Genomic DNA, 27,065 nt, shown 5'->3' on the forward strand with positions numbered 1-27,065 from the left:
GCGAGATGAGAGGATCCAGGTAACGCATTAACGATCCAGTATTGTCAATCAAATTAAAATCAGATCTTAGTTCTCGCTACCGCTAAACAAAAGATCTGAGGACATCCCATATAGAGTAACGTCAGAATGACCTTTCATCCGACAAATCAGAGCGTCGCTTTCCAGGTAAAGTAGGAATTCGTTTTCTAATCATGCAACCTCGAAAAGGTTAACACGGGGTATTCCGAACGACAGATACGGCTTGTACGCCTGATTCCGTCAAAATCATGGTCTATCTCTCGCTTCAGTGAAATAAACATTTGAACGGAAGACACTTTGCATAGCAAGTGTGAAGTTTATATACCATATAGTAGACATTTCACAATTTTTCAAGTGTAGTCTGAAATGGAAGTCGCCAGTTTGAACCAAGTTCCGTAAAGCTCGAGAAAACCGCTTTCTGATTGGCTAATGTCGAATTCTTGTTGGTCATTTCACTGGTCGGTCAAAGTTCGCGATAGGTCGTTCTGACGTGACCCGTAATGGGATGTCCTCAGATCTTTGTTTAGCGGTAGTGAGAAACAAAGATCAGATTTTAACGAGATTGCAGTTTTGTTGACACTAGAATGGACAAGTCACTGTGTAAGGCAGATCTTAAGATGTACATCGAGAATATATGGATTCATGTGTTATTAATATTATGTGTTGGTGTTATTGTTAATGTGTGCGTGTGCGTGTGTGTGTGCGTGCGCGCGTTTGTAACAGTGCGTTCCATCTCATGTTCAATATCCAAAATTGGGTGGCATATTTCCAGGTTAGAAGTAATGCTTTCGTATATTTTCTTAGCATCTAATTAATTGTATGATTGTTTCAGAACAGAGACGCTGAAATGAACAGGGGCCCGTTCCACAAAGCGATCTTAGGTTACAACTGTAGTGTTGCAACAAGTCTCCGTTAAAGTGTGGGAGTTACGATCGTCTCAGCACTACGATCGCTTTGTTGAACGGACCCTCATCCTCTGTGTCTTGATCCGCCCTAAAAGTGTGAAAAAAGAACAGATGGCTGGTTTCAAGTATTGACTTATAATAAATCAAAGAGTAATCATTATACATTATATTAATGACATCTGTGTCTCGCTCACATGCATGTTAAATAGTTCACAGATCACAGAAGACGGAGATCCACGAAGAAAAACTCCACAGATTACTTTAAAGTCAATTTACAATTGAACATTTATACAATATATTCACACATGCTAAAGCATGCAGTCATAGTATATTAACACCTTTAGTATGTCTTGGGACCTTTGATATGGACAACATTTAATGAAATGTCTGTCAGTACATTTCAACAAGTATGATTTGATGCGTGATGACAGTGTCCGGTCATGCGCAGTACATACTGTGGTCTTCAGAACTCATTTTGTCATGATTGTCACGTTGACAAAAACAGTTTTTTCTTCGTTTAAACTCCTTAAACAGAAGGCACTGCCGTTCATGCGAGCACTATATTGCACAAATTATAATGGAAGTACTCCAAGCAATTTAATGACAGTGTCTGTCTTAAGATGAAGGTGGAGAATCGTGTGTGATGATGCAACAATCTGGTCAATGAATACGAAACTAACAATACTGACTCCATTAATACACATGTAAAGCTAGCAGCAGTAGACGTTTCGAATGTGTTACATTGTCAGAATCCATCATTCTGTAGCTGAAGAGGGCGCTATATTTCTCAGCGATAGTCCTATCCAAACGTGGTATCCATGGTAACCACGCGCATTTATATTTTCACGTCGTCTGCTCCGCAGGTGAATCGTCTGCTTGGTCCTCCTCCATTGGGTCCTCACTCGATTTTGAAGGACTATTAACAGGAGAGTGTTCAGGGCTCGATGATGTCTGGTGATCCCGTCGATGGCACCTTGAATGCATGTCTAACTTGTTCAGTCCGTTTGTTTGAGATTTGATATATTCAAGTTCTGTTATTGTGGGGTTAAGTTTACCTAATATGGTCACTTTCTTCGCCGCTGTTACATCGTTTTTTAATTCTTCCAAATCACGTTTGAGCTTAGCTCGTCTGTTTTGAAACCACGTGATAACCTGAGCGTTCGTAAGTCCTAAGGATTGAGCGATTTCATCTCTGTCCGCCGGTGTAAGATACTTTTGATACAGAAAACGCTTTTCAAGTTCATATATTTGTTGATTCGTAAAAGCAGTACGAGATTTTCGGCGCTTTTTCGGGGGTTGGTGTTTTCCAAATAACGCCGCCTGCTCTCTCCGTTTGGCATCTGAAAAAGTGAAATTTAGAGTTAGATTTTTTTTTTTAAAAATATTTTGATAAGTGACTGTGAATTGACATGGTCATTGTCAATAATTCAGAAATATCATGGCGGGGAACACCAGTGGTAACTACAGCTCCTAAAAACCCATATTTGGACTCGAACTCGGGTCTTCGGCACAACAGGCAAAAATTCGACCACCATGTTCACAAACTATTATTAAGTTAATGCCGATGATCAAGATGAAGTCATATCAGTTTAACAAACGCATGTGCATCATTATGCGTTATTGTGTTCAGACAGCATTAGTTACCTCAAGTGATTACTAAGACAGCGAATTATGCCTTCTCCTTAATTACATTTAAACTGCTTAAAATTGTCTATGACAAATACCTATTTCATATACCAAGTTTCATTGATAAATTTCAAGGAGCAAAATTGACAGACTTAAACAGGAAATAACACCAATTTTTAGACATCTCTAATTAGCGACTACCGTATCACTACGTTACAGCCAAACAATCTGGGCATTTTAATTAATCTTATAGACCGGTACTTGATACCGTAACATTGTATCTTCAGGCACGCGTAAACAGAAGCTACGCTGAGTGGTGTAATTAGCCGTGGATGGGGCAGAGACAAGGGAATATAACCAAATATTAAAGGCTTCAATTTTCATGACTGATACGTCCGTATTATTAAGGAACCTGCTGTTAACGCGAATAGCGGCGACACCTTAAACCTATCTTGATTAAGAAAGTTTATTTCTCCAGAGATGCGCGCGCATTTAGACAGCTGCCCGTTAGGGGACGCTTCGTGAGCAGCGAAAATTGTCTTACCACTACTAATTAGAGCTTTTAGTTTCTACACCCTATACTTGTCTGGCAATAGTGTTAATTAATTCCTCCTGAAATGACATGGGTTTATCCCCCAGCATCTGTCTGAGGAAACCAATACCCCTGGTATCCCCAGGGACTTGTGTTATTATGCAAATGGGATTCTTTATTTTGGGGTTGACCGGTTTAACTTGCTCGGTGAAAAATTAACACGAAATCGGACGTGTCACAACAAAGAATTGTTTCCGCATGTCGATTGGTACGGGGCTAAAAAATAAACATTTATTTTAGATTTTTTAAACATTCACCTCGGATCGTGTAATACAGTGTCATTAGGAACGTATCATTTTTTGTCAAGATGGACGATAGTTGCACACTTCCGGTATGAATCTGTCATTTGATAATGTAATAAAAATAGTGCACCAACTGTCGCAACACAGGATAGATAAATAATTTAAAAGGCCCGGTTGTCATTTAGAACGCAATTCCATCAATTTAAATCATTCGAGGTGAGGTTGTTTCTTTCAAGATCAAAACTACTCCCCTTACCAAAAACGCTCATTCTGGAAAATCATTTCAAGAGATCACGTGACAATATAGCTAAGTGTGAACTATCTGTATACGACTATTTCGTTTGACTTTTATGCGCAAGACAGGCAGGCATGCGCAGTAAATATGCGAAACCAATGGTTCGGGCGGTAACATCAAAGGAAAGTAGACCGCCACAGGCAGTTGCTGTCAGAGTGACGCGGACGGCGAGAGTTTACGTAGCTGTACGAGATTTCGCAAAGAAAGGATAGGTTTATGACCTTGTCTGAGGGGAGAGTGTCCGTACACGAGCCCCGAGGATGTTTAAAGATCTACGCCCGCTGTTGTTGTCACATGGCTCTGTTTTTTTAAAAGTACACCTCCTTTTCGCTATGATATTTCCATGTTAACATTGCTGACCTCTTCAACGCATACTGACTGACTTTTTGTTTCAAAACATGAATATCACACTGCCTTGTAAAAACAATTGACATTGTGTGTTTCAAACAATAAACAACACAACTGCAATACCAAGAACATTTATAAATGATGACTAATGATAATTGGCTTTACCGTAATCCATGCGCACAAACTAATCGCTAGATCATAGTTATATTAATCCAATGATTAATTAAACAACACACCACTAAAAAGCAACAACGCAAACATCTGCAACAGTGGAATACAAAAAATCCTTTGTTAAATTATCTTAATAAAAATAATAAAAAGGAGCCAGGATACTTTCTTCTGTTGTAATTTAGATTTGCCCACTACTATAGACTTGCATTTGATGTATTTGTTTCAGGGTCTGTATGAAAGATTACAATGGTGGAACAATATGGTAAAACTACACCCAATTCCAGACAGCACCAACAGAAGCCAACAATCTGATCCTGCAACTGAAGTTCTCTTGATCCCACAATTTGAATTAGAAAATTATCTGACGTCCCTACCCCTAAATAAAGCTATCCCTCTACTTTTATTTCGTACTTCATGCCACCACTTACCAATTGAAAAAGGAAGATGGAATAGGATACCTTTTTGTGAAAGAAAATGTAAACTGTGTTTTATTGATGATATTGGAGATGAATTTCACTATATTTTTAAATGTCCATATTTTACTAAAGAAAGAATTTTGTATATCCCACCTACATATTCTAAAAGACCTAATATGATTAAATTTCAAAGACTTTTCACTTGTAAAGAGATATCTGTATTAAAAAACCTTAGTAAATTCTGTAAATATGTAATGCAAATTGTAAAATCTTCCGGCTAACCACATATCCGCTATTATAATGTGTATTTTGCTGTCATTTTGTACCTCATATGCCGAGGATCTCGGCCTGAGCGTAATAAAGTTCTGTTCTGTTCTGTTCTGTTCCTTGTGTCAAATCCTCGTCCCATAAAACTGGGAGTCGCGTGGTCACAATATGCTCCCTAGCTCTCTGTACGCCATCCCCAGATTGAATCAAACCAAAAGTAGGTTTAATCTGATTACATTAATTTATTGGTGTGTTTGCGGTTATGTGATACCTTTAATGATATACAGAGCGATTGCAGTAACGTTGAATGATAGATGCTGAATGTTTTATATGGTTTTGATGTGCATCTGTTACCGGGATGCATGAAAACTGATCCTACATGTATGCAAATGATGCGCAAAAGAAGTTAAAATGCACCGTGTGTTATTGAGCCTCGTCATGCTGATCATTCATAACAGGGATAAACCTCTGGCAGGGATTGTTTACGTGAAGCGAAACATCGAAGATTATTCAGATGATGGTACAAGTTAATCGCCCGTTAACTGACGCATCAAGGGCGTTATTGAAGCGTCTGGCCAAGAACTGATTCAGGTAGATTGATATACCTCAAGACAATCACGATTTATGAATATTTATAACAATATGGTTTATCATTTTATGAATATGCTATAATGAGCATGAACTAGCATTGTATGAACCATAATGTCCATGATCTAGCATTGTATGAACTATAATGAACATGGACTATCATTGTATGAACTATAATGTCCATGAACTATCGTGTGAACTATAATGAACATTGACTATCATTGTACGAACTATTATGTCCATGAACTATCGTGTGAACTATAATGAGCCCCAACTAGCATTGTACGAACTATAATGTCCACAAACTAGCATTGTATAAACTATAATGAGCATGAACTATCATTGTATGAACTATAATGAGCTTAAACTATCATTGTATGAACAATCATTGACTAGTGAAAGTATCTGTGTGAACTCTCCTTGAAATGTGCTCGAATATATTATGTGTAGTTCTGAGGGATGGGGCCTTTAAATACTCGAGATATTGTATGTTTCATTCATGTAAAGCCCCTGAAAATTATAGCATGGCTTTGGTCGTTATAGCACCAAAGGAAGATAATTTAAGACGCCAGAGTGAGGAAGATTGCGGGCGGCTCACGAAGGCTCCGAGTGGATTGCCTCAGTACAAAGAGACTAGTCCGGTCACGCCCCCTTGACCTTTAATGTGTCAAAGGTCACGCAATTAACAGCTTGGCAAAGCATTAAACGACATAACAAGGGCAACGTACAGTGTTTTATTAAAAGAAGGATTTGTTGATGGTATGTCTTGATTTGAAACTTACAAGATAAGGCTGAGAAGCAGATTGGTCCATTTGGAAAACCCGGGGATTAGACAATGATGCGAAGGTCAACCTGACTAATAGTTGGAGTGAAGTTGTACTGCAGCTTATACTACATAAGTCTATTTAAGACAAATAAAACTATTCTATAATAATACGTCATTACCTTTGGGGTATTCGTTAATACCTCAGAGGTATCCATGTTCGTATCTTGGTCACTGACTCCAAGGAGAAACTGAAGCGATAAAATTACTACTCGAACGCCTTTAAGGTGCCAAACAGCATGAGTGAGTGAGTTAGGTTTAACGCCGCTTTGAAACAATAGTTCAATTATATCACGGCATGTCAGCTTAATGTGGGAGGAAAGCCCGAAGTGGTGCAGGTCTCAGCCGTTTACCACTTTGGTGAAACCCACGAGCAAGGGCATGGTGTTGACAAACCTAGAAACGTAATCGTTGAACTATTGTTCCGTCAAGCGTATGACATCAACAGCAGTATACGGATCATTTAATGAAATCCGGTCGTTCGTGGGATCAAAACCTGAGAGGTGAAGCATGGGACAAAATATTGATCCAAATTTTGACCCTACACCTACTGTATAGCTACAGTGATGACACCAGGTGTTCGCGAAACTGTGTCCTGTCCTATATCAATATGGTGTTCCTGTGTGGATATAGAGCCAAGTACCAGTTTCCGTCATGAAAAAATGGGGAACAATTCATATGATAAAACCTCGAAGAACATCTTTTCACGTTATGCGCATTCATAATATGATCTTTCTTGTCAGAACTCGGTAAACCAGCTTGTCCTGGCCTATGAAGGAAATATGGAAGCGAAAGAAACAGACTAATTTCAGACAAAATGTCCCCCACAAATACACACCAGACAAAATGCCTCCCGATGATTGATAGGGGACATAGCTGGAGAGAGAAAGAACGAGGACACTTTAATAGTGAAATCCTTTGATACAGTTAATTCGTCAAGAAAAATGAGCGATTTGGAAGGACGTTTGTTAGGTATTCTATCACTCTAACCATAATTTGGGGCCGTGTAACTGCAGACAGTCCGTGGATGATTGATCACAGGCTCGCGATGAGGCAGACCAACACAGGCTCTGCGAGTTGCGCGGCAAAGTACAGCAGCACTGGGATCAAACTACACTCATTAACACTGGATAACATTGTTCTCATGAGTGAGTGTTTATGATTTAACGCCACTTTTAGCAATATTCAAGCAATATCTCGGCGGGGGACACAATTAATGGGCTTCACAAATTGTACCCACGTGGGGTATCGAACCCGGGTCTTCGGCGTGACGAGCGAACGCTTTAACCACTCGGCTACCCATCGCCCCTCGCATGATTGAATGAACGGTAGGTTGTTATATTCTCAGAAAACAGCAGTTCCTTACAAACTTAGTTTTGGTTTATATTTTGGGAGAATGTGGGTTTGGAATTATTAATTTATTTAATTTGAGATTTATGTAATTGGATACCCTTCGTAAAATATTGTCTGTAAGCACTTGTTTCTGAAATTGCGGATCCCCAACGTCTGCTTGCACTATCACCCACTAATTCGCACAATCAATTTCGAACTCATGTTCATTGAGCAGAAAAGACTGACGTTACTACGACGTGGCTTTTAGTCATACGAAGAAAACAAACTAAATACGAATAGACGTCACATCATCCCCATGTTGTTCTTGTTAATAATCGATTTTATGAAGTCGTTGAAGTCTCTTGGATATGGTTTATATAACAGCGACAAAACTCTTTCCATATTCATATGAAATCTCTGCTAAAAGCAGAATCCATTGTACTATTCCGACTACACGAGCATGTGTTTATGAATCACTATTAAAAAGTGATAATTCAAGAGTTTCGCGGAAAGGTTATAGTATCCTGCCCCAGCGGTGCATCGGTCACAAACACATGAAAAGGCAAGTCAATCGTTCACCTGAAGAAACACGGTGACATTTGGTACAAGTCAAAATAGGGAATTGCACATCGTTTTTGTCACTGGTGGGTCAAAATATTTGGATATAATACTTATGCATAATGTAGCGTTCCTTAATAATTAATTGTAATTAACAAATGATCCAGAAAACTGTTTTAATGCCGTTATAATAGTATGACAGCGAATACTGACAAGGGTCTGATAAACTGATATTTTGTGAGATATAGTTAACCAGCGCTAGTTAAATATCGGAAGAACATTTCAAAGTAAAGATCCGTGATAACGAAATAAGTTTAATTAATGTCCGAATTACCGCTCAATGAACAATCTTATATCTAGCCCTTCACCATAGCGATGATATTAAGACCAGTGTGCCAATTCCAAGATGGCTTCCTCGGTGACAGATACCTTCGGTGACGATAGATTGGATTGATATCAAAGTGGTTGCCCTTTTGGATCATTTCTTGATCAATCAGATAAGAGATCTTGACAAGAGCCGCGGCGAAATCTCACGAAAGCCCAAGAATTGTAAATCAGTGGCCTAAGTAGACTCGGCAGCCATTTTGTCATCTCGCCAAGGTGTCCCTTATCCGCATCATTAAGGATTCGCATGTCGCGACAGCGGTGCGGCGGAGTTTGACGACTTGCACCACGAGGTCACAAAACGTTTGCTGATTAACTATTATGTAAATCACGATGCTTGTTAGACTGCGTGTTATGACATCAGAACCGTATATCATTAATCATATCGTTATAACTGTAACAGGCAAACGCCGCTTGGAGGTGCTGTCGTTGACGCACAACGTTGCTCTAATGATGGTCGTCAAGGGAGAACCCGCGAATCAGATCTGAATTAATAGCCGAGCATCACCGTTCCTTCTCTCCCCGGTACGGATTTGAAATGTAGAAATATTCAATTTAAGAAAGACATTTACTTGACGTAACAATGGATTAATGCACACCCATCAATATCAAATTAGCTTACATATAGTCCATAATATGTCACGTGTATAGCATTTGGTATTCTACTGTTCATACACTTTAAACTCTTCATTCAGCTCAAATCTGGCCACAAACCTATATAAACCTACAAGTTTCACAAGTCCGTGATCTGGCTGACATTTTACAATCTTTCAGAACAGTAGGTGACAAAACATGTAAATACGAAAACTAGTGCTCTTGCATATTGATATATAAACATCATGAAACTCAATTTCATAAAATGATTTTAATGGTCTGAATTCAGAGAATCATTTTTTTCTGAGATAGTTATTTTTCACATCTAGACGATTTATTTATCTTAAAAGAAAAAAAGATGTCAGTGTAGATTCTCATGAGCGTGGTACAAATATTATCTGCTGTGACCTATTCATACCTTACTAGGGAGCGGATAGTGAAAACAATCATCGTCGCTACATTTTTAAGATTGAAAATATTAAGACAGTGTGGTTTTACATGCATTACTGAAGGTCAGATCCGATTTATACTATAACACTTTAAATGATGTGCTTGTTTGAACATATGCTATGATTTTGTTGAATGTTACATTTTACAGTGTCTTTCTTCAAAATTATCATTAAATCAAGCAAGACAATTATATACAAATGTATTATTGTAGTTGTCATCTGCTGTCTTGTATATTAACCATGGAAATCAATAAAAGAAGACGTTGAACTGGTCTGGTTTTTTATCATTTGTCATTGGAATTTTTACGGTTCATATTTCTGTTTGGGTGTAAATATTATGTACAATACAATGAGGGATACGTGCACAGTGGGTGATCAGTGTACAGTGACGGATACACTGAAGGGTGTGGGACACATCCGTCTTATTAACAGTCCCTACAAGATATTACCAAACAAGCTCGAGTACGACGCGAACATTGCTTGAATTATTGAAAGAGAGACGAACACGCAAACTCTTCTCATGCTCTTGTGTGTGAATAGGTGTGAATGAATGCGGATAGGTAGTGAGATTAGACCTGTACCGCCCTATACGTGAATCGCAACATTTAAAAAGCCCTTAAACCTTCCTTTTAAGAAATATGAAATCAACTCCATCATACTGAAATTAACAAGTGTACATTTCACTACCACTACATCCCGTACACAAATCTGGAGCCAGACAATTTTGCCTAGGGCAATAGACATCTCAATTTAGGCATAAAAGCTCCTTCTGAGGCAAAAGAGTAGATGAAAATTAAATATATTGTTAGCAGAGCTTTGTATGACATGGTTTAGACATCCGCAAGTACCTGTTTTGTTGTAAGGATATTAAGTGTCTACCACTTGCTAATTGGGCGCAATCCCTGTTACGAATACAATCACTAGACTGTCACTCAACTAGCAAACTGGACAAGTGGGAACGGTGGTTTCGGTTACTGAGCAGTTTCAGTTCATCCTGGAATACCCTAGGGGCCGTCCATATGATATTCTGGGGTGTGTGAGGTGTGTGTAAATTTTGTGGTGGATAATTATTTTTTTTCAAAAGTCTGAAACATAATTTACTCTTATCTCTCTCTCTCTCTGTCTGTCTGTCTGTCTGTCTGTCTGTCTCTCTCTCTCTCTCTCTCTCTCACACACACACACACACACACACACACACACACACATAATCACAAATTGTCCATTAGGGCTTGTTTGTAGAGGCCATGGATGTATGCGTTCCATGATGGAGATTTACTTATTAGAAGTGGGACAAAAACATTGGGGAGCTGATAATTTTCTTAATTCCTATGTATTTCGATCTGTTTTAAATAGAACGCTACTGTGTGCCAACTGTCCGGATATTTTCCAGGAAAGAGTCGATTGATGTGGTCTTACCGGAAGCAATTATCTTTATGCTTCTTTACATCCATGAGTTCACATAAGTATATCTTATTCTAGAAACAAAAATGTTACCGTAAACGTGGTTTCGCCTTTACTCGCAGGGGTACGACAAGGAAATCACCTTTGGCTGTATTTATTAATGGTTGATACTGGAGATTCATTATGAAGTTAATTGTAGCCTGCAGCTGATTGATGATGGGGTGATGTTATTAATTCCTCCTATAAATGATACTTAAATAGAACTTCGCGGATTAAACCCAGCAATATTTACTTGATAATTGTTTGGTATGACAAATGTGTCTTTAAATGTCACCAGCAGCATGTCTGGCGCATAAATTCCAAAACTAATAATCCCACTCAAACACTCCTGAAACCAAACAATTGAGAAGGAAGAATCATGATGATGATGATGATGATGGTGCCTAACCAGCCTAGTTGTGCTATTATTATTATTAATAATAATAATAACAATAGCTCCAACATGCGCACAATAGTGTCCGAGTGGGAAAAAAAACAGTTCATGGGAAAGCCTATCTAAGGAATGTTTTTATCTGTCTCTTAAAAGATGATAAGTTTGGGTGATTGTTTTATTTACAGCGAATACCCTTCTAAAACGATACATCACAAAGTATACACATATATAATACACCTGCCCCCTGATATAAAACTTGAAATGTACACCATGCCCATGACTTCAGTCTTTCAGCGAATGCAAATTAGGTTGATACGAGGACAACGGTTCTTTTCGCCACAAGAGAAACGAATCCTTTTGAACCCCGTTGTCGAGCACACGTTTATTTTGAACACGTCAACGCATGCGGCGCCAGCCACGTCTAAATGGTGTAGTTAGTCGTCTCTACTAAAGTACCTTGTCACTTAGAAACCTGGGGGACTGAAACTTAAGAAACGGTTGCGGCTGAGCAGTAATTATATAGATAGGTGTCTACAACATAGCGTTAAAAACCACCCACAGCGGAGGACGCATGGTGCAGCAGCAGTCCAGACACTGTACAGAGATGGTATAGATACAACACAGACATAGAACAGACATTGTACAGACACAATTCAGACATGTACAGCTAAGGTACAGACTATACAGACTGTACAGACATGATACACACATGGTACAGACACAATACATACATGTTACAGCTAAGGTACAGACATGGTACAGAAGAAGTACATACGTGGTACAGATATGGTACAGACAAGATAAAACACACGACGATGGAGACAAGTCTTGGTATTAAGCACAAATATCTACCATATAAACGGTTTCTGTACACTTTGATGGCACTTTCGAAAAAGCATCATTCATGTCGTTTCGTTTTTTCACGCTTAATTGGCCTTAACTACTTAATAGCAAATTTCACACGTATTTGAATGTCAGTTTACATAAAAACACATCTGAGAAATAAAATTGGATACAACTCACTGATGGCCCAACGACACCGAATACTTGTCAGGTGGTAGAAACTTTAATAGCTCCAAAAAGGCATCTTTTAAAACGCGATGTGATTCTTAAAATTTACGAGCATAGAATTCGGCGTTATTTCTAACACTGTGTGGGGTAATAAGATTTCACAACGATAACCGGGTGCTATTTGTTGAAAATATACCCCTTAAGATACACCTGTACGATTAGGGGTCACGGTCTGTTTTATGATGTGGGTAGTCCACGCCAGAAGTAGGTATACATGTATGTGTGAAGGTAGGTCTAAAAAAGCATAGGAAGGGTATAATGGGATGAGTTTGGAATAGAATCCTACAAGAAAATCCTTTGGATTATCGACTAAATGTTAACAGTACATGCAATGTTCGCCTAAAACAAGATGTCTTAATACAAAACAGCGTTAGATTCGCATGAAGGGAATTGTCATCTTGCCATGTTAAAATTCAATGTGTGATTTAACACTCCAGATGTGATCGTTTTTAGTTACAAGGTGGGGTGAAATGGGGTTTATCGTCGCGTCCAAGATTATTGAACTTATATAGCGACGTGCATGCACGTGTGTGTGGCTGCTTGTACTAGACCGGACTGATGCCGATTTATAGTGCTTGCTCACTGAGAAACCATGCCGCAGTTTAACATGAATACCCCACTCAGACACAGTATCCTGACTCCGAGCCGACCAGTCCTTGTTTTAGCCCCTTAATGCCGAGCGCCAGACAGGGTAACAACAAGTACCATCTTTTAACGTCTTTTGGTATGATGCGGCCGGGGATCGAACTCCGGACCTTCCGCTCTCCGGGCGGACGCTCTACCACTAGACCACGGAGGCGGTTTTTAGTTACAAAATCAGTAAATGCTTTATCGTGTGAATGGATTTCTGGCCCATCACTTGATTGTCTGGTTTGTTTACGTGCCGCCGTCAAATGGCAGGAGTACTGCTGTGTATTGAAAGACAAAACACATATTTTTGTATGCAATTGGGTGAGTAGCAGGTGATACGGGTAGGACGCAGGACATGCTTACCCTTTTGGCAAACACCTGGTGTCATCACTGATTTTTCAGTGATCCATTCATATAATTTTCATCACTGTTTTACGCCCAATGGAATCTGTTTCGCCATGTTCTACTCCACTGGTAGAACAATGTCTACAGACAAACGACGACAAGAAAACGTCTACAATCAGCTCTAGCAAGCATTAGCGAGACAAAGGGTCGATTTGATAATGAATAATGTCAATTATAGTTCTTCCCTCGCACATGTGTGCGTTATTTATACAAAAATAAGAAATCCGTGATGATAAATTTAGAAATGGCATAAAACCGGAATGTTTCTCATAACTGGATTTGTCGTTTGCTTTACATTGTTGCTGATGTTAAATCAAAAGATGCCATCTCGCATGTCAGAAACATCTGTGCATGTATAACTTGATACTGACATGAAACAGACATTATTTTCTGCACTCTTAACACAGTAGCTCTGCGTTAAACATCATAGCGGATGAATAGTGATGTCATGGTTGTGTGAAATACGTTCCAAATGAACTTCATATAAGATTAGGGGCGGTCGGATAGCCTAGTGGTTAAAGCGTTCGCTCGTCACGCCGAAGATCCGGGTTCGATTCCCGACATGGGTATAATGTGTGAAGCCCATTTGTGGTGTCCCCCGCCGTGATATTGCTGGAATATTGCTAAAAGCGGCGTAAAACCATACTCACTCACTCACTCACTCATATAAGATTATAGTAATACTAAAGCATTGTTTGTTTTCGAAAGCCAGGAATATTCCAGTTAAATGACGGTGGCTTGTAAATGGTCACGTCTGGACCACACAAACGAGTGATCGATATTCTGCACCGTTGACACGATGACACACTATCCCCCAAGCATGACCACCCGTTCCATGTAATTGCCTCGTAGCATAGACGGCGGGGACCTAATATTGTATTATTATAAATGAACCCTAAACCAGTTTATTTTTAATCTCGTTCTCCGGCCCACTGAAAATTATACTGTCGCGAACATAATGAACATGAACAAATAAAAAACCATATAATTAAACTTTCAGATTTATACATCCCAAGATATAAAATAATACAAGCCAGACAATGTACATTTCATGTAGGTTCTAATGTACCTCATGTTTCTTTACTTATAAGAACATGTCCATGTGTATGTGAGACACGTCAGTTATTGTCAGAAAAGGTTGGTCATAATCAACCATGGCATAAAATACCAACACTAAATGTCAAAGGGTTTCAAATTATAAAGTAAATGTATGTTTTAAACAAAGTAAAAGTAGATAAACAAACAAAAATACGTTGATGACATATACATGAAACAAGTGTAGACTGAGGGAAAGTCTTTCTCTTGTAAAACTTCACAGAAAAGTGAACGCTTTTGAAAACTGATACTGACAGGACACGACATACAAGTTACTGAAATTGACGTGAAATGAACACGTTTTTGTGGATGTACTCCAAGATATGTTTAACAATACCTGTCTTTGACAAAATAGGGAGCGTAGAAACTTGTCGTTTGAATACTTGCCTCGAAATATTACTTATAATTTCGACATAATTTATAGTGATTTAATTAGATTTATAACTGCATTGTACCATTCACATCTTATTCACTTAGATCATGTGAAGTACATGTGTTTACTTTAATTTGATATTAACACGAATCCAAAGGTTGTCCGTGAATACGTGTTGTTCTTTATTAATATATGTGATGTCTTGCAATTGACACGTCCCAGTGTCTCTTGGGTGATTATTCAAACATGGAATCAAAGCGGATCGCTGACCTAATTTCCCAAATGTTTACAATTATGAAAATGGCATTTAATAAATTTGATTAATCCTAACGCTATTTTTTTTCATTTGGGCGGACAGAATAATAATTTGCAACATCAATAACGTTGACCGATATGACATAGGCACGTGCTTTGAAATGAACAGCACGTGAACGTTTGAGGCATTCTTGACGTATCGTGCATTAAATCTTTCCGCGTCGCATGAAAGCATTGATTGTACTTTATTTCATTTTAAATGCAATTTATCAAGTTCAAAATGGATCTGAATACGACTATTGTGTGATCTTAATCATAAAGTCGCATAAAAAGTGCATTTATGTTTTTCATGCCGTGTAATGTATGTGCGAAATTCAATATGGGATAGAGTTATCTTGGTCTTGAGATGTGTCTGTTATTATATTAACTAGTAATGTAAATAGTTAACACTTGTCGAGGATACACTGTAGACACAGTAAAGCCTCGTTTATCCGGACGGTTGCGGTTCCACTGAAATCACCAGGATTAACACACTTTCTGGATAAGCCAAACATTGGTCCCAGTAGTTATCATCCGAAATATGTTTTCCAGATTAACGGAATCCGTACTAACGAGGTTTCACTGTGTAAAAGTTATACACTATATACTGTTTCCTCATTCCGATACGAAAATACCCTTATTCCAAACAAAAAATTCAACGAATCTTTCGAAACCTCGTTAACACGAAGTCCCTCTTCTCGAAATATCATCTAAAAAGATGTCATTTATTATCTCGAAGCATCCTGATCGGTATTACATATGGGTGAATGTCCTCCGTTTACACAGAACGTAAATTTGAATGTCACTGTATCTGTCTCTGAGTATGTAAAATAAAAATGTCCTTAAGAGAGCTATTGTACCTACACCACACACTGACATCGAGACAACTTCTAGACGAATGAATAATCACACAGTTTAAAAAAGCCTCCACGAAACAAGCAAAGGAACATAAAATCCCTATAAACCTATTGACAATAAACTATTTTTTTCTCCAAAATTTAAGCCCCTTCTACTTGACTTTTCACACGGAGGCGTTTCCCATGGCTACAAATTCTACATGTCTTAACAAAAAGCTTTCATCCCACATCCCACAACGCTCAAAACTGTCATGATGAAATATGCATACAGATTTGGGGCTCTAGGCAAAGGATTTGGCGCCCGGAATATGTTACGCTCTCGCCGCCATGTTCAAAGAATGCTCGGCACACGACGGTTAATCACTATAAAAAAGTGTAAAAGCTTGTGTTTTATTGGATGTGCATGAGGGGTCATTACAAAACATGAAAGAAAACGGACACCTGGAATTCTGAGAACTATATATTTTCAGTCCCCTCGTAGAGGTACTTGATTATAGGTATACCATAATAGGCGGGTGACTAGACACCCCTGCAGCACAGACAAGGTTCTTTTTGCCAAATATCAATTTCTAAAAATATCTTACTACACGTAACATTTTGTGATTACGTGATATCTTGGTTCATCATGCCATGTAAAATAAGAATTTAAAAATGTCAATGAAATTGAGCCCTAGACACTTTTAGAATTTGTGATCTTGATTAAAGTTCATTTCGCTAAATTTTGAAAACAAACGCAAATAATAATCTAAACGAGAGTTTGAATCACCTCGTTATGTCATTAGCGTGTCATAATATGAAGAGATTTATGGCTGTTTGCGTGTGGAGTATTCCTTCAGTCAATCAACATTCAAACAAACGTTGTCGATTTCAGTCACATATATTCACTTTCAAAAGAGCACCAAATAGTTGATAATGCCTTCAAATAAATGTTCTGTTTCATTACCAACTGAGCTATACTGAAATCGATATCGTTCACCAGAGATCGTATAGCTGCACGTTATCGATACCATTAAGACATACATTTCACTGACAGCATAATCGATATTACCGATAACGCCTAACGATAACCACGGCAAGATAACTGTCTGTACCGTTACGTTGATATCACATTCGTGTAGAACGATCAAGATGACAGGATTTCACGTTAATTCCGAATAAATCATGTCAATATCGCAACAAAACGTTATTCATGAAAAGGACCCAAAGCTGCAGCCTTGACACATTTTCTTCGTATATATTTGCACAATGGCCTAACGAATTCAGCTACTAAATACATATTTGCATATTGTTGGATTTGGAAAAGACACTATTTAGTGAACCCAGCTCTGAGTGTTGATGCAATAATGTGAGTGAGTATGTGAATATGGAATTTTGTTTCTCTGTCTAACAGATTAGGATCTGGTGTGATGTACGGGCATGTCAGAATAAAACTAATAATACGTGTTGTGCTATCTATTCTAAATATAATTTATAAATTGAGAGAAAGAAATGAAGATAGAGAGAGAGAGAGACAAATGAAGGGCGAGAGCGAGAGAAAGAGAGAGAAATGAAGAGAGAGAGGGAGAGAAGGACAGAGAAATGAAGAGCGAGAGAAAGAGAGAGAAATGAAGAGCGAGAGAGAGATAAAAAGAGAGAGGGGAAGAGAGAGAAAGAAATGAAGAGCGAGAGAAAGAGAGAGAAAGAGCGAGAGGGAAATGAAGAGCGATAGAAAGAGAGAGAGGGAAGAGAGAAAGAAATGAAGAGCGAGAGAAAGAGATAAAGAGAGATAGAAATGAAGAGCGAGAGAGAGAGAGAGAGAGTGAGAGAGAGAAATGGATGGGAGAGAGAAAGAGAGAGAAATGAAGAGCGAGAGTGACAAAGAGAGAGAGAAATGGAGAGCGAGAGTGACAAAGAGAGAGAGAAATGAAGAGCGAGAGAAAGAGAGAGAAATGAAGAGCGAGAGAGAGAGATAAAGAGAGTGGAAGAGAGAAAGAAATGAAGAGCGAGAGAGAGAGAGAGAGAGAGAGGGAGAGAGAGAGAGAGAGAGGGAGAGAGAGAGAGAGAGGGGGAGAGAGAGAGTGGAAGAGAGAGAGAGAGAGAGAGAGAGGGAGAGAGAGAGAGAGAGGGAGAGAGAGAGAGAGAGAGGGGGAGAGAGAGAGTGGAAGAGAGAGAGAGAGAGAGAGAGAGGGAGAGAGAGAGAGAGAGAGGGAGAGAGAGAGTGGAAGAGAGAGAGAGAGAGAGAGAGGGAGAGAGAGAGAGAGAGAGAGAGAGAGAGAGAGAGAGAGAGAGAGTGAATCTTCATCTTGCTATATTGAATTTGGAAAAACGCCGAGCTTCTTCAACAACTGCCGTTTGGTCTTGGGCCGTAAACAAGACAAACCGTGAGTAACCTTCGCGAAGATTTATTCATTACCCCAAAAACTATATAAGCTGCACGTGTGTGTTCTTCTTCAGGCGATATATCAAATGATCATATACTTTCTTTTCAAATACATTTTTTACATATCGCTACAGCTTTGTTCATGGCAATCCCAGGTCATCCATCATAATTATAGCATTACAAATTTCTACAAATGGGTTTAATTGATCTGAACAAAACAGCATTTAATTCATTAGGTGTGCATGTTATGGTTACATTTCACAGCTAGAAAATTCAAAACGTGAATTTAAAATGACGTAAGCAGAAGCCCGGTACCTAACACCTAGTGGAATTTTGTGGACATTTCGAAATCTTCTCTCCTTCATCTTTGTCGTGGGACCCCGTTGTGATTCCGGGATAGAGGTGACTAAATGGATCGGGTGTTTAGGGCCAGTGTGTTAGTTCCCATGCTTGTCGTAAGAGGCGACTAACGGGATCGGGTGGTCAGGCTCGCTGACTTGGTTGATGCATGTCATCGTATCCCAATCGCGTAGATGGATGCTCAAGATATCAATCACTGGTCCAGACTCGATTATTCTCATACCGCCGTCATAAAACTGGAATAATTCTGAGTGCGGCGTTAAACAACAAACAAACAAACTTGATTGTGTGTCATCCTACTCCAGCAGCGCAGTTCGTTTCTCAACAAAATAGCATGTAGAATTAGTAAAGGTCAACGCCAGAAAATAACCAGTCTCGATTATCCGTTCAAACGGATATCATTGGGCGCGTAAGGCAAAATAGCGGTGGATATTAAACGAATGGATCACTGGAAATCAGTGAAAACACCTGGTGTCCGCAAAAGTCATTGTTTGTGACCCCAGCCGTGATGGTGGTGGATTCTGCAAAAGAATGGGTACAACGGGACTTACACACTATCGCTCCTTTCAAATTGACATGCACTAGCTGTGCGAATTCATTATACTCAAGTGACAGATCGAGCTCTTCTTAACGTTGTTTATGATTAGATGGAACGTATTTTCTCTGACTGTACAAATAAAAAAGGTTAATGAAACACATAGAACATTGCCTCATACCGACAGGAGAACGTTTACTACAAATAAACAACGTTCAGGCTTCTACGAGCAGCCAGGGTCGCTTTCTGTTGAGCAAACTCAGGAATACCGTTACCTCTATCATCTAACTCCCATTCTTATGTTAGGCGTAACGCTGAGAGCGTCTTGCAGTACAAAGACCGCGTATTATGAAATACTCTTATGTTATGAATTCATGAACAGACCTATTGCAATGAGTGAGTGAGTGAAAATAAATAAATAAATAAATAAATAAATAAATAAATAAATAAATAAATAAATAAATACGAGCATATAATAGTGCAGGCATATACCATAAGCTTAGATCGTCATACACATATTGCAACCTTTTAGGATTTAATCTATTTGTATTGCGTGCTTGTTTGACCATATTTTTAAAGTTTAGATCAAGTTTGGATAAACGCTGCTATGGGATTCAAACGATGTTATATATAAAAGATATCTATTCGAATGGTCGAATCAAATGTGACTTTTAACCATGCGATTTAAATCCCTCAAAATTTAATTTTGAATGGTTCTGTTTATTTCACATGTATTAACTATTTTGAACAAATGTTGTACAGTTGAGAGACGTATATAACTATTGTCCGCCTGTACTGCCTATCGTTATTGGATGTCAGGAACCTCAGACAAAATTATCAGTTTCTATCAGGGTGACTCAAGAACTTCGATACATAAAAACTAGAGCGTACAAAATCGTGTCTATTTATTCGGACTATCGGTGCCATCGAATTACGGTTGAGTATTGTTTAAGGTCACGTGAAATTGAGTGCAACAAACATCATCGATCAGTCAATCAATCAGTCATCACATGTAAGATAACTCTCACAAGCATCACATCCAAACGGCCAGGGACATATTCTTTCATAAATTTCACACACACGCCAAAATATTTCCTCTCATATTTTCCTATCTTTGTGCTATGAGCGATTAACGGGCCTCCTGGGGTTGACATATGTCAAATGTGAAATCGACCTGATGAATTGCGACAGTGGGATGCGCTCCTTTATCGCACAATCACGGAGTCGGCTTCTTTCATGTCTACCTGTCCCGAGTTTACCTGCGAGAGAAATGCCCACCGCGACATTCGCTCCAAATACGGTATCCATCGATGTTTGATAAGGTAAACTTTGACAGGTGAAAATAAAACGTTGTCGCTAACGAGGCCCAGGTGTTCTTTGCCTGTTTGTGTATCAGACACCTGGAGACACGAGTATGATACATTGCTGTCAATCATATGTATATAGCTGTCACTCATACCCTTGATAATCAGCTGCAGCGTTTCATCTAATTTATGCTCGTCCTGCTTTATGTAAATACCTACAATATTACTTTTGTTACGTTCTGACCGGTCGTTACCACTTATGTTATGTTTTATGTGAACATAAACAGACAGGATATATAGACATCAGAGAACCCCTTGATGTATATATCATACACTTGTTTGCCACTTATACAAAGCGTGACAGCCACATCACGAACTGGATATTGATATTCAGACGAGGCTAGATAGATAGATGGATGGATGGATGGATGGATGGATGGATGGGAGGAGAGGATGGGGTAGAGGTAATGATAGACAGAAAGGGGGAATGTGAGGTGAGGACAGAGATGTTTAGAGAGGGAGAGAAAGTGAGGGGAAAAGAAATATTGAGAGAGAGAGGGAGAGGGGGGGGGGGGGGGGGAGGGGGGGAGGTGTTATTTATGCATCAATTTACATTTAATCCAAACGTTAGAACACTTTCTTCAGCCCCAGCCAGGAAGCGACCCTGTTTTGTTTCAAAATGGGGCAATAAATTAGACCTATTCCGCACCCTGTGATACAGACTGAGATTTAGGAGTCGATTTAGATAAGAGATTTTCTTTTCAATCAACCCTAAAGACTTGCAGGCGGACTAGTGGCGATTAGTTCCGATAATAGGACAACTTGCAATCTAACAAATACTATTTATATGGTTGCAATCAGTGCAATGTCACGTGACTATCAGAAGCTTGTTTTTTCCTAATCACGAGCTACTTAGATAATCGATATGCAAAAGTAGGGGCACTGTCTAATGATTGACTAGCCCGGAACGAGCATGTTCATACGTGATTACACGACGCAACAATTGAGAACTACCATACGATATTTTTATCCCATAAATCATAAATGTGTTCTTTTGAATTTGAGACTGCATTAGTTTTATCAACTTCGCCTTACAATTGTGAATTGAAATGCAATTTAAACGATATTACAAAAACAAGTTTTCTTAAAAATAAAATTGAATAAGAAACGTTTCAGAGACATTTTCACTCAGGCAAACGATAGTGAAATTAACTCTTCCGTTGGGCACATACAAAAACAATTCAATGGCTTCAAACGAACCCCGTAAATGAGGATTAGTAGTCGGCAGATACTATCTTCAACTTGTCACAACTTGTCTGACAAACAAGGTGTCCCTTAAGACAACATAAGCGACAGAAGATATAAATTTTCATTTAAAGCCAAGTAATCATAGCCATTAATTAGACAAGCGCACGACTTGCCCCCCATTTATACAATCAAACTGAATCGTTTGACTTCTCGCGAGCATCGTTGCAATGGTTGACTATCTTGAAAATGACGAGAAAAACGATTTGCTTTCCCAAATGCGACGGACTAATTAGAAAAACGGGCTAATGACTATTTCTGGCTACCGTTTAGGGGTAGGAGCGAGTTTTGGGTTGTTACACGAAATTTATGGCTGACATTTGACTCTCGTTTTCTTAATCGTTTAGCCATGTCCCCTCATTTCGGTCGGTCGATGGGAGCGGTTAGTTTTCGATCAGAGGTGCTCATTGCTTTGTATTACAGAGTCAGATAATTACTCTGTAATCAGTGACACCTCCCGCTATCACGACAGATGGGAGGAGACAGTACCAGACCCGATATGCGGGTCAGAATGACACTGGCATTTTTACGACAGAGATAACTCGTATTGTTTTAATTAATCAATCACCACATTATGTGTAATCTCTACATTTCAGTACGTATACACTTTCGTTAGTTAAAAAGTGTGAAGGTTGAGATATGTATTCCAATTTTGTATATTGAGTTAATTCAAATAATTGATGCGCGTGTTAAGTGAAACACACACACTTTTTACTTATAATAACAACGACGACGACGACGACGATGATGATGATGATGATGATGATGATGATCATGACGACGACGACGACAATAAGAGTCTAATGTCCCTTCTGCTATTTATCTCTGTCTGCTATAGTATAACCGGTTCTGGGGGTAAAATCTCCAACCCTAAATCCGAAACCGGTATCACAGAAGCTTTTGATCTGCTAACTAAAAGACCATAAAGATACCCTATGTGTTTTTTATGATTTTTTAAGCTCCGATATATATCACGACAATGCTGGGAGGCTCCTCTGCGCTTCTAGTTGATGAACGTGCTATTACCTTACACCGAAAGTATCATATACTTTTTCATGTTGTAAATCTCATTTACGTGAGAAAGTTGTTAAATAGCAGCGAACATATAGTGAGAATGCGAGAATGCGAGAATGCGAGAATGCCCCAACAGTGCCAATTAGTGGAAGAAAGTAACGTGTATTTACGAGGCACGACAGGTGAAAATGATGTGTGTTGTTAAATGACTGTTTTCATAGTTTTGAAATATTTCCTGGGAAACTATATCTTTTGCATGAAGTATACGGTTATATTATGTGTACATTCCCAGCTGATTAAAGTGGTAATTTACTTTATGTCATCACAGATCACGTGACGGATGTGTGTTTCGTACGTTAACGGTGTCAAGTAAAAGATTAGGATGCCTTTGTACAAAGCTACTACTACTACTACTACTACTACTACTACTACTACTGCTGCTGCTACTACTACTACTACTGCTGCTGCTACTACTACTACTACTACTCCTCCTCCTCCTCCTCCTCCTACTACTACTACTACTACTGATGATGATACAAACTACTACAACCACCATCACTACTACTACTACTGATACTACTACTACTACTACTACTACTACTCCTACTACTACTACTACTACTACTGATGATGATACAAACTACTACAACCACCATCACTACTACTACTTCTACTACTACTACTACTACTACTACTACTACTACTACTACTAAAACAACATCGCTGCTACAACCACTACAAAAACTTCTATTATTATAATAACAACAACAACAACGATTATGATATTTTCATTGCAATAAATAACAACGAAAATAACAACAGCAAGAATAATAACAAAATGAATATGTTCTTATTCTCATCCCTGTTAGTATTGCAAATCAAAGCATTGCATCAATAATGGCTATAGAAGAACACCAGCATGACCAAATATTCTAACAACAGCCTACTGAGAACAATAATAATGCATGTGTAACATGCGCCCTGCCTCCGGAACAGTACACCGAAGACAACATTCTAAAACGTCCCTCATTATGCGACATTTATATTCAAGAAACACGGGGGCAGTAAAAACCTAAATCATTCCTCCATAAATGTCAAAGCTCACAAAAGGAAGAACTAAATCAGGAAAGGCCCTGCTTGGACAATTTAAGCTTTGTGTGCCATGATATCTGCGCACATGTAACTTTTATATTGTCGACAGTTGCAGCTACTACACCGAATATGCTCTTTAATGACAAGTGCCATTCAGATTTGCACATCGAAATTAACATCCCGCGGCATGCAGTTCTTTTGTTGTCAACAGGTGTCCCGGGACGAACTCGCGCACCTGTGATTTAATTCTCGTCGTTTCTGTTAATAAAATGTGCCTCGCGAGGGCATAATCCAGTGAGTGGGAGTTTATTAAAGTTTAGATTGGCAAGACATTAGGATGAAATACACTACAGCGCATTGTAAACAATTTCATATGGAATGCTTCTCAATACCATAAATGTTGACATCTACACAAGTGTAGATGCAATATCCTTTGATATGATCTTGCAAATATGATATGTTCATGTTGACGAGCTCGTCCCACAAATAAGTTGAAGGTTATCATATTTCATAAAGTTGATTCTTTTGAAGCCTATTCAAACTGTTGTGTGAATAAGTAGACAAACATCTTGCATCGTTATACATGACCTTTTTCTGTACGGTTATGTATGTTTGTGTGTGCGACCATGAATTTTGAGGGTGATTTAAAAAAATGTCCCTGCCCAATCTACTATTATCATAACAATAATAAATAAATAAATAAATAAATAAATAAATAAATAAATAAATAAATAAATAAATAAATAAATAAATAAATAAATAAATAAATAAATAAATAAATAAAATGAACAGATAATCATGAATAACCAATCAATAATTAAAACGAAAAAGATTTCACAGCAACACACGCTCTTCAACCCTTTCAACTCATCCCTATTACGCTGAATACATTAGAGAGATATATAAGTTTATTAAGCAACGAGCAACAAGCAGCGCTTGGTTTTCACTCCATGAGCAATAATATTGTTTTTCTTGTCTGTTGTAAGATTTGCAAAAAAAAGAAACCTCAAATATGACAGAAACCTTCATCACGCGATGATCTAGCACCAAGTAGTTCTAATAAGAACTGTCCACGTAATTCTGCAGCCGCGCAAATAATCTTGGAAAAACGAACAACCACGTAAATATTGGGGAAATTTCCGAGTCTATCTTAAAGCTAGAAACCATGAACAAACGTACAAAGAATGGCATAATTAAGATAACATGGATAACTTATACAAGCTCACAGTCACTCAAATAAAACTGAAACATATGATTTATGACTCAAATACATATAGTTCACATGGGTGTAAATTTCAACTGTCACTTATCGAAGTAAAAGGCATCACGAATATGCTTTTATCACAACTGTATATCAATTCTTTCACAATTTTAGACCTCCCAAAATTAACCAAAACCAGAATCATGCATAAAGAGTCAATTGGGTCGTTTTCCGTTTTAACGACCACCACTGCGTATATTTGTACACACCGGCTTTTACAAAAACACGAAACACTTATAGCTCGGAAAGGGATGAGGGAATCTGTCTGGAAGAAGGAAATAAAAGTTTCGAAGGATCTCACGGATGGCAGTTTATCTGCTAACTATGACCTAATAAAACAGCAATGAAAAATCTAGCAGAAGCTCATCGCATAGCACTGTTTTCAGGAGCGTGAAAAATGAGCGGCGATCATTTTGGGTGTCTGTAATTTCGGGATCGGCATAAAAACCTAGGGCTGATGGCATGCGGTGATATCAACTTCAAAGCGTTATAGGATGTAATTTTCCGCGGTTGTGGTGATGAGATTTCCATACGGAGCAGGAACTAAAACGGAACGAAAATCCTTACTTGAGCTGTTTGCTCAGGCGCCGGGCTTAACTGACATCATTTGGCGGGCAAGGGTAGATAGGAACCTGATATGTGCGTCATGATGTATAATGATGAGATATAATGATAATAAATATGACCATAGTTGTAGTAGTAGTAACTTTTTCGGTATGCTTTAATGTAATAAACATTTTTAAAGATAATAGTCGTTACTGTTGTCGTTGCCTTATTTACGTCGTCACCTTTACAAGCTAACGTCAACATCACTAAACCTGCTTCCTTCGAAGTGTACAAACCATTCTACAGTCCCATCCCCCAGATCGTGAGATCCTTCGAAGTTTTTAATTTCCTTCTGCCATATAGATTCCCTTACCCGTTTCCGAGTTATAAGTGTTCCGCATTTTTGTAGAAACCGGTTTGACAAACCATCCCACAGCCCCTGTCGCCACTTCCAATAAAAAAACAAACCCAAATCCAAAACAAAAAATACTACACGACCCCAAGCCCGCACACCAAACAAAGTCTAAACGTCTATCCCCTATCCCCATTGGCCGCAACCTTTTCAACCAGCACACGGAATGATTGACCGTAATGTGTGCCCCACGTGCACTAACTCAGAACGGGGCACTAGTGTGTTTCAACTCATTATGCACATGTCACAATAAACGAATTTACCCCACAAAAATCTCTCCACCAATAATTTCACCTATTACCACAAGAGCGACGCTGAAAAGAGTCTCATTTCAAAATACTAAAAGTAGTAACAGTCGCCACCGTACTCCGTCTCAGTGGCTTGTTAAATCGTTTATGTGCGGAGCCTGGTTTGGCGGCGCATGCCCAGAGGACGCATCTGAGTGCGATGTGTGGGGCTCGCTGTACGTCTCTCCTCGATCCTTCTCACTTTCTTTCATCAGCTGAGGAATCGTACGTACGTTTTCACCAGTTTACACCAATGCTAAGTGTCACAAAATGTGCGAAATGCTCAGATAAAACTTCGCCGGTACATATTTCAACGCCCAACGCAACGCTTCTCCGGACGAGCCTCGCTTTGGGAGGCAGACTAACCCGGATCAGGTTACAAAATACTGCTACACTCTGCCTCGTGTTTGCGTCTGTAAACAT

At 38.8% G+C, this 27,065-nt stretch overlaps 1 protein-coding gene across 1 annotated transcript in view; it reads right to left on the reverse strand.

Annotated features, from left to right (window-relative positions):
* Positions 1-1,043: 1,043 nt before the first annotated feature.
* Positions 1,044-27,065, reverse strand: part of LOC124143388 (transcription factor LBX1-like) — a 47,753-nt gene continuing 21,731 nt past the window's right edge. Inside the window, exon 2 of the mRNA XM_046512351.2 lies at positions 1,044-2,263. Within this exon, the coding sequence (XP_046368307.1) occupies positions 1,767-2,263 (497 nt within the window). The 3' untranslated portion in view covers positions 1,044-1,766. The remainder of the gene's footprint in view (positions 2,264-27,065) is intronic.

This window comes from Haliotis rufescens, unplaced genomic scaffold (genome assembly GCF_023055435.1).
Source record: "Haliotis rufescens isolate VD_foot unplaced genomic scaffold, xgHalRufe1.0.p SCAF_12, whole genome shotgun sequence".
Lineage (NCBI taxonomy): Eukaryota > Metazoa > Mollusca > Gastropoda > Lepetellida > Haliotidae > Haliotis > Haliotis rufescens.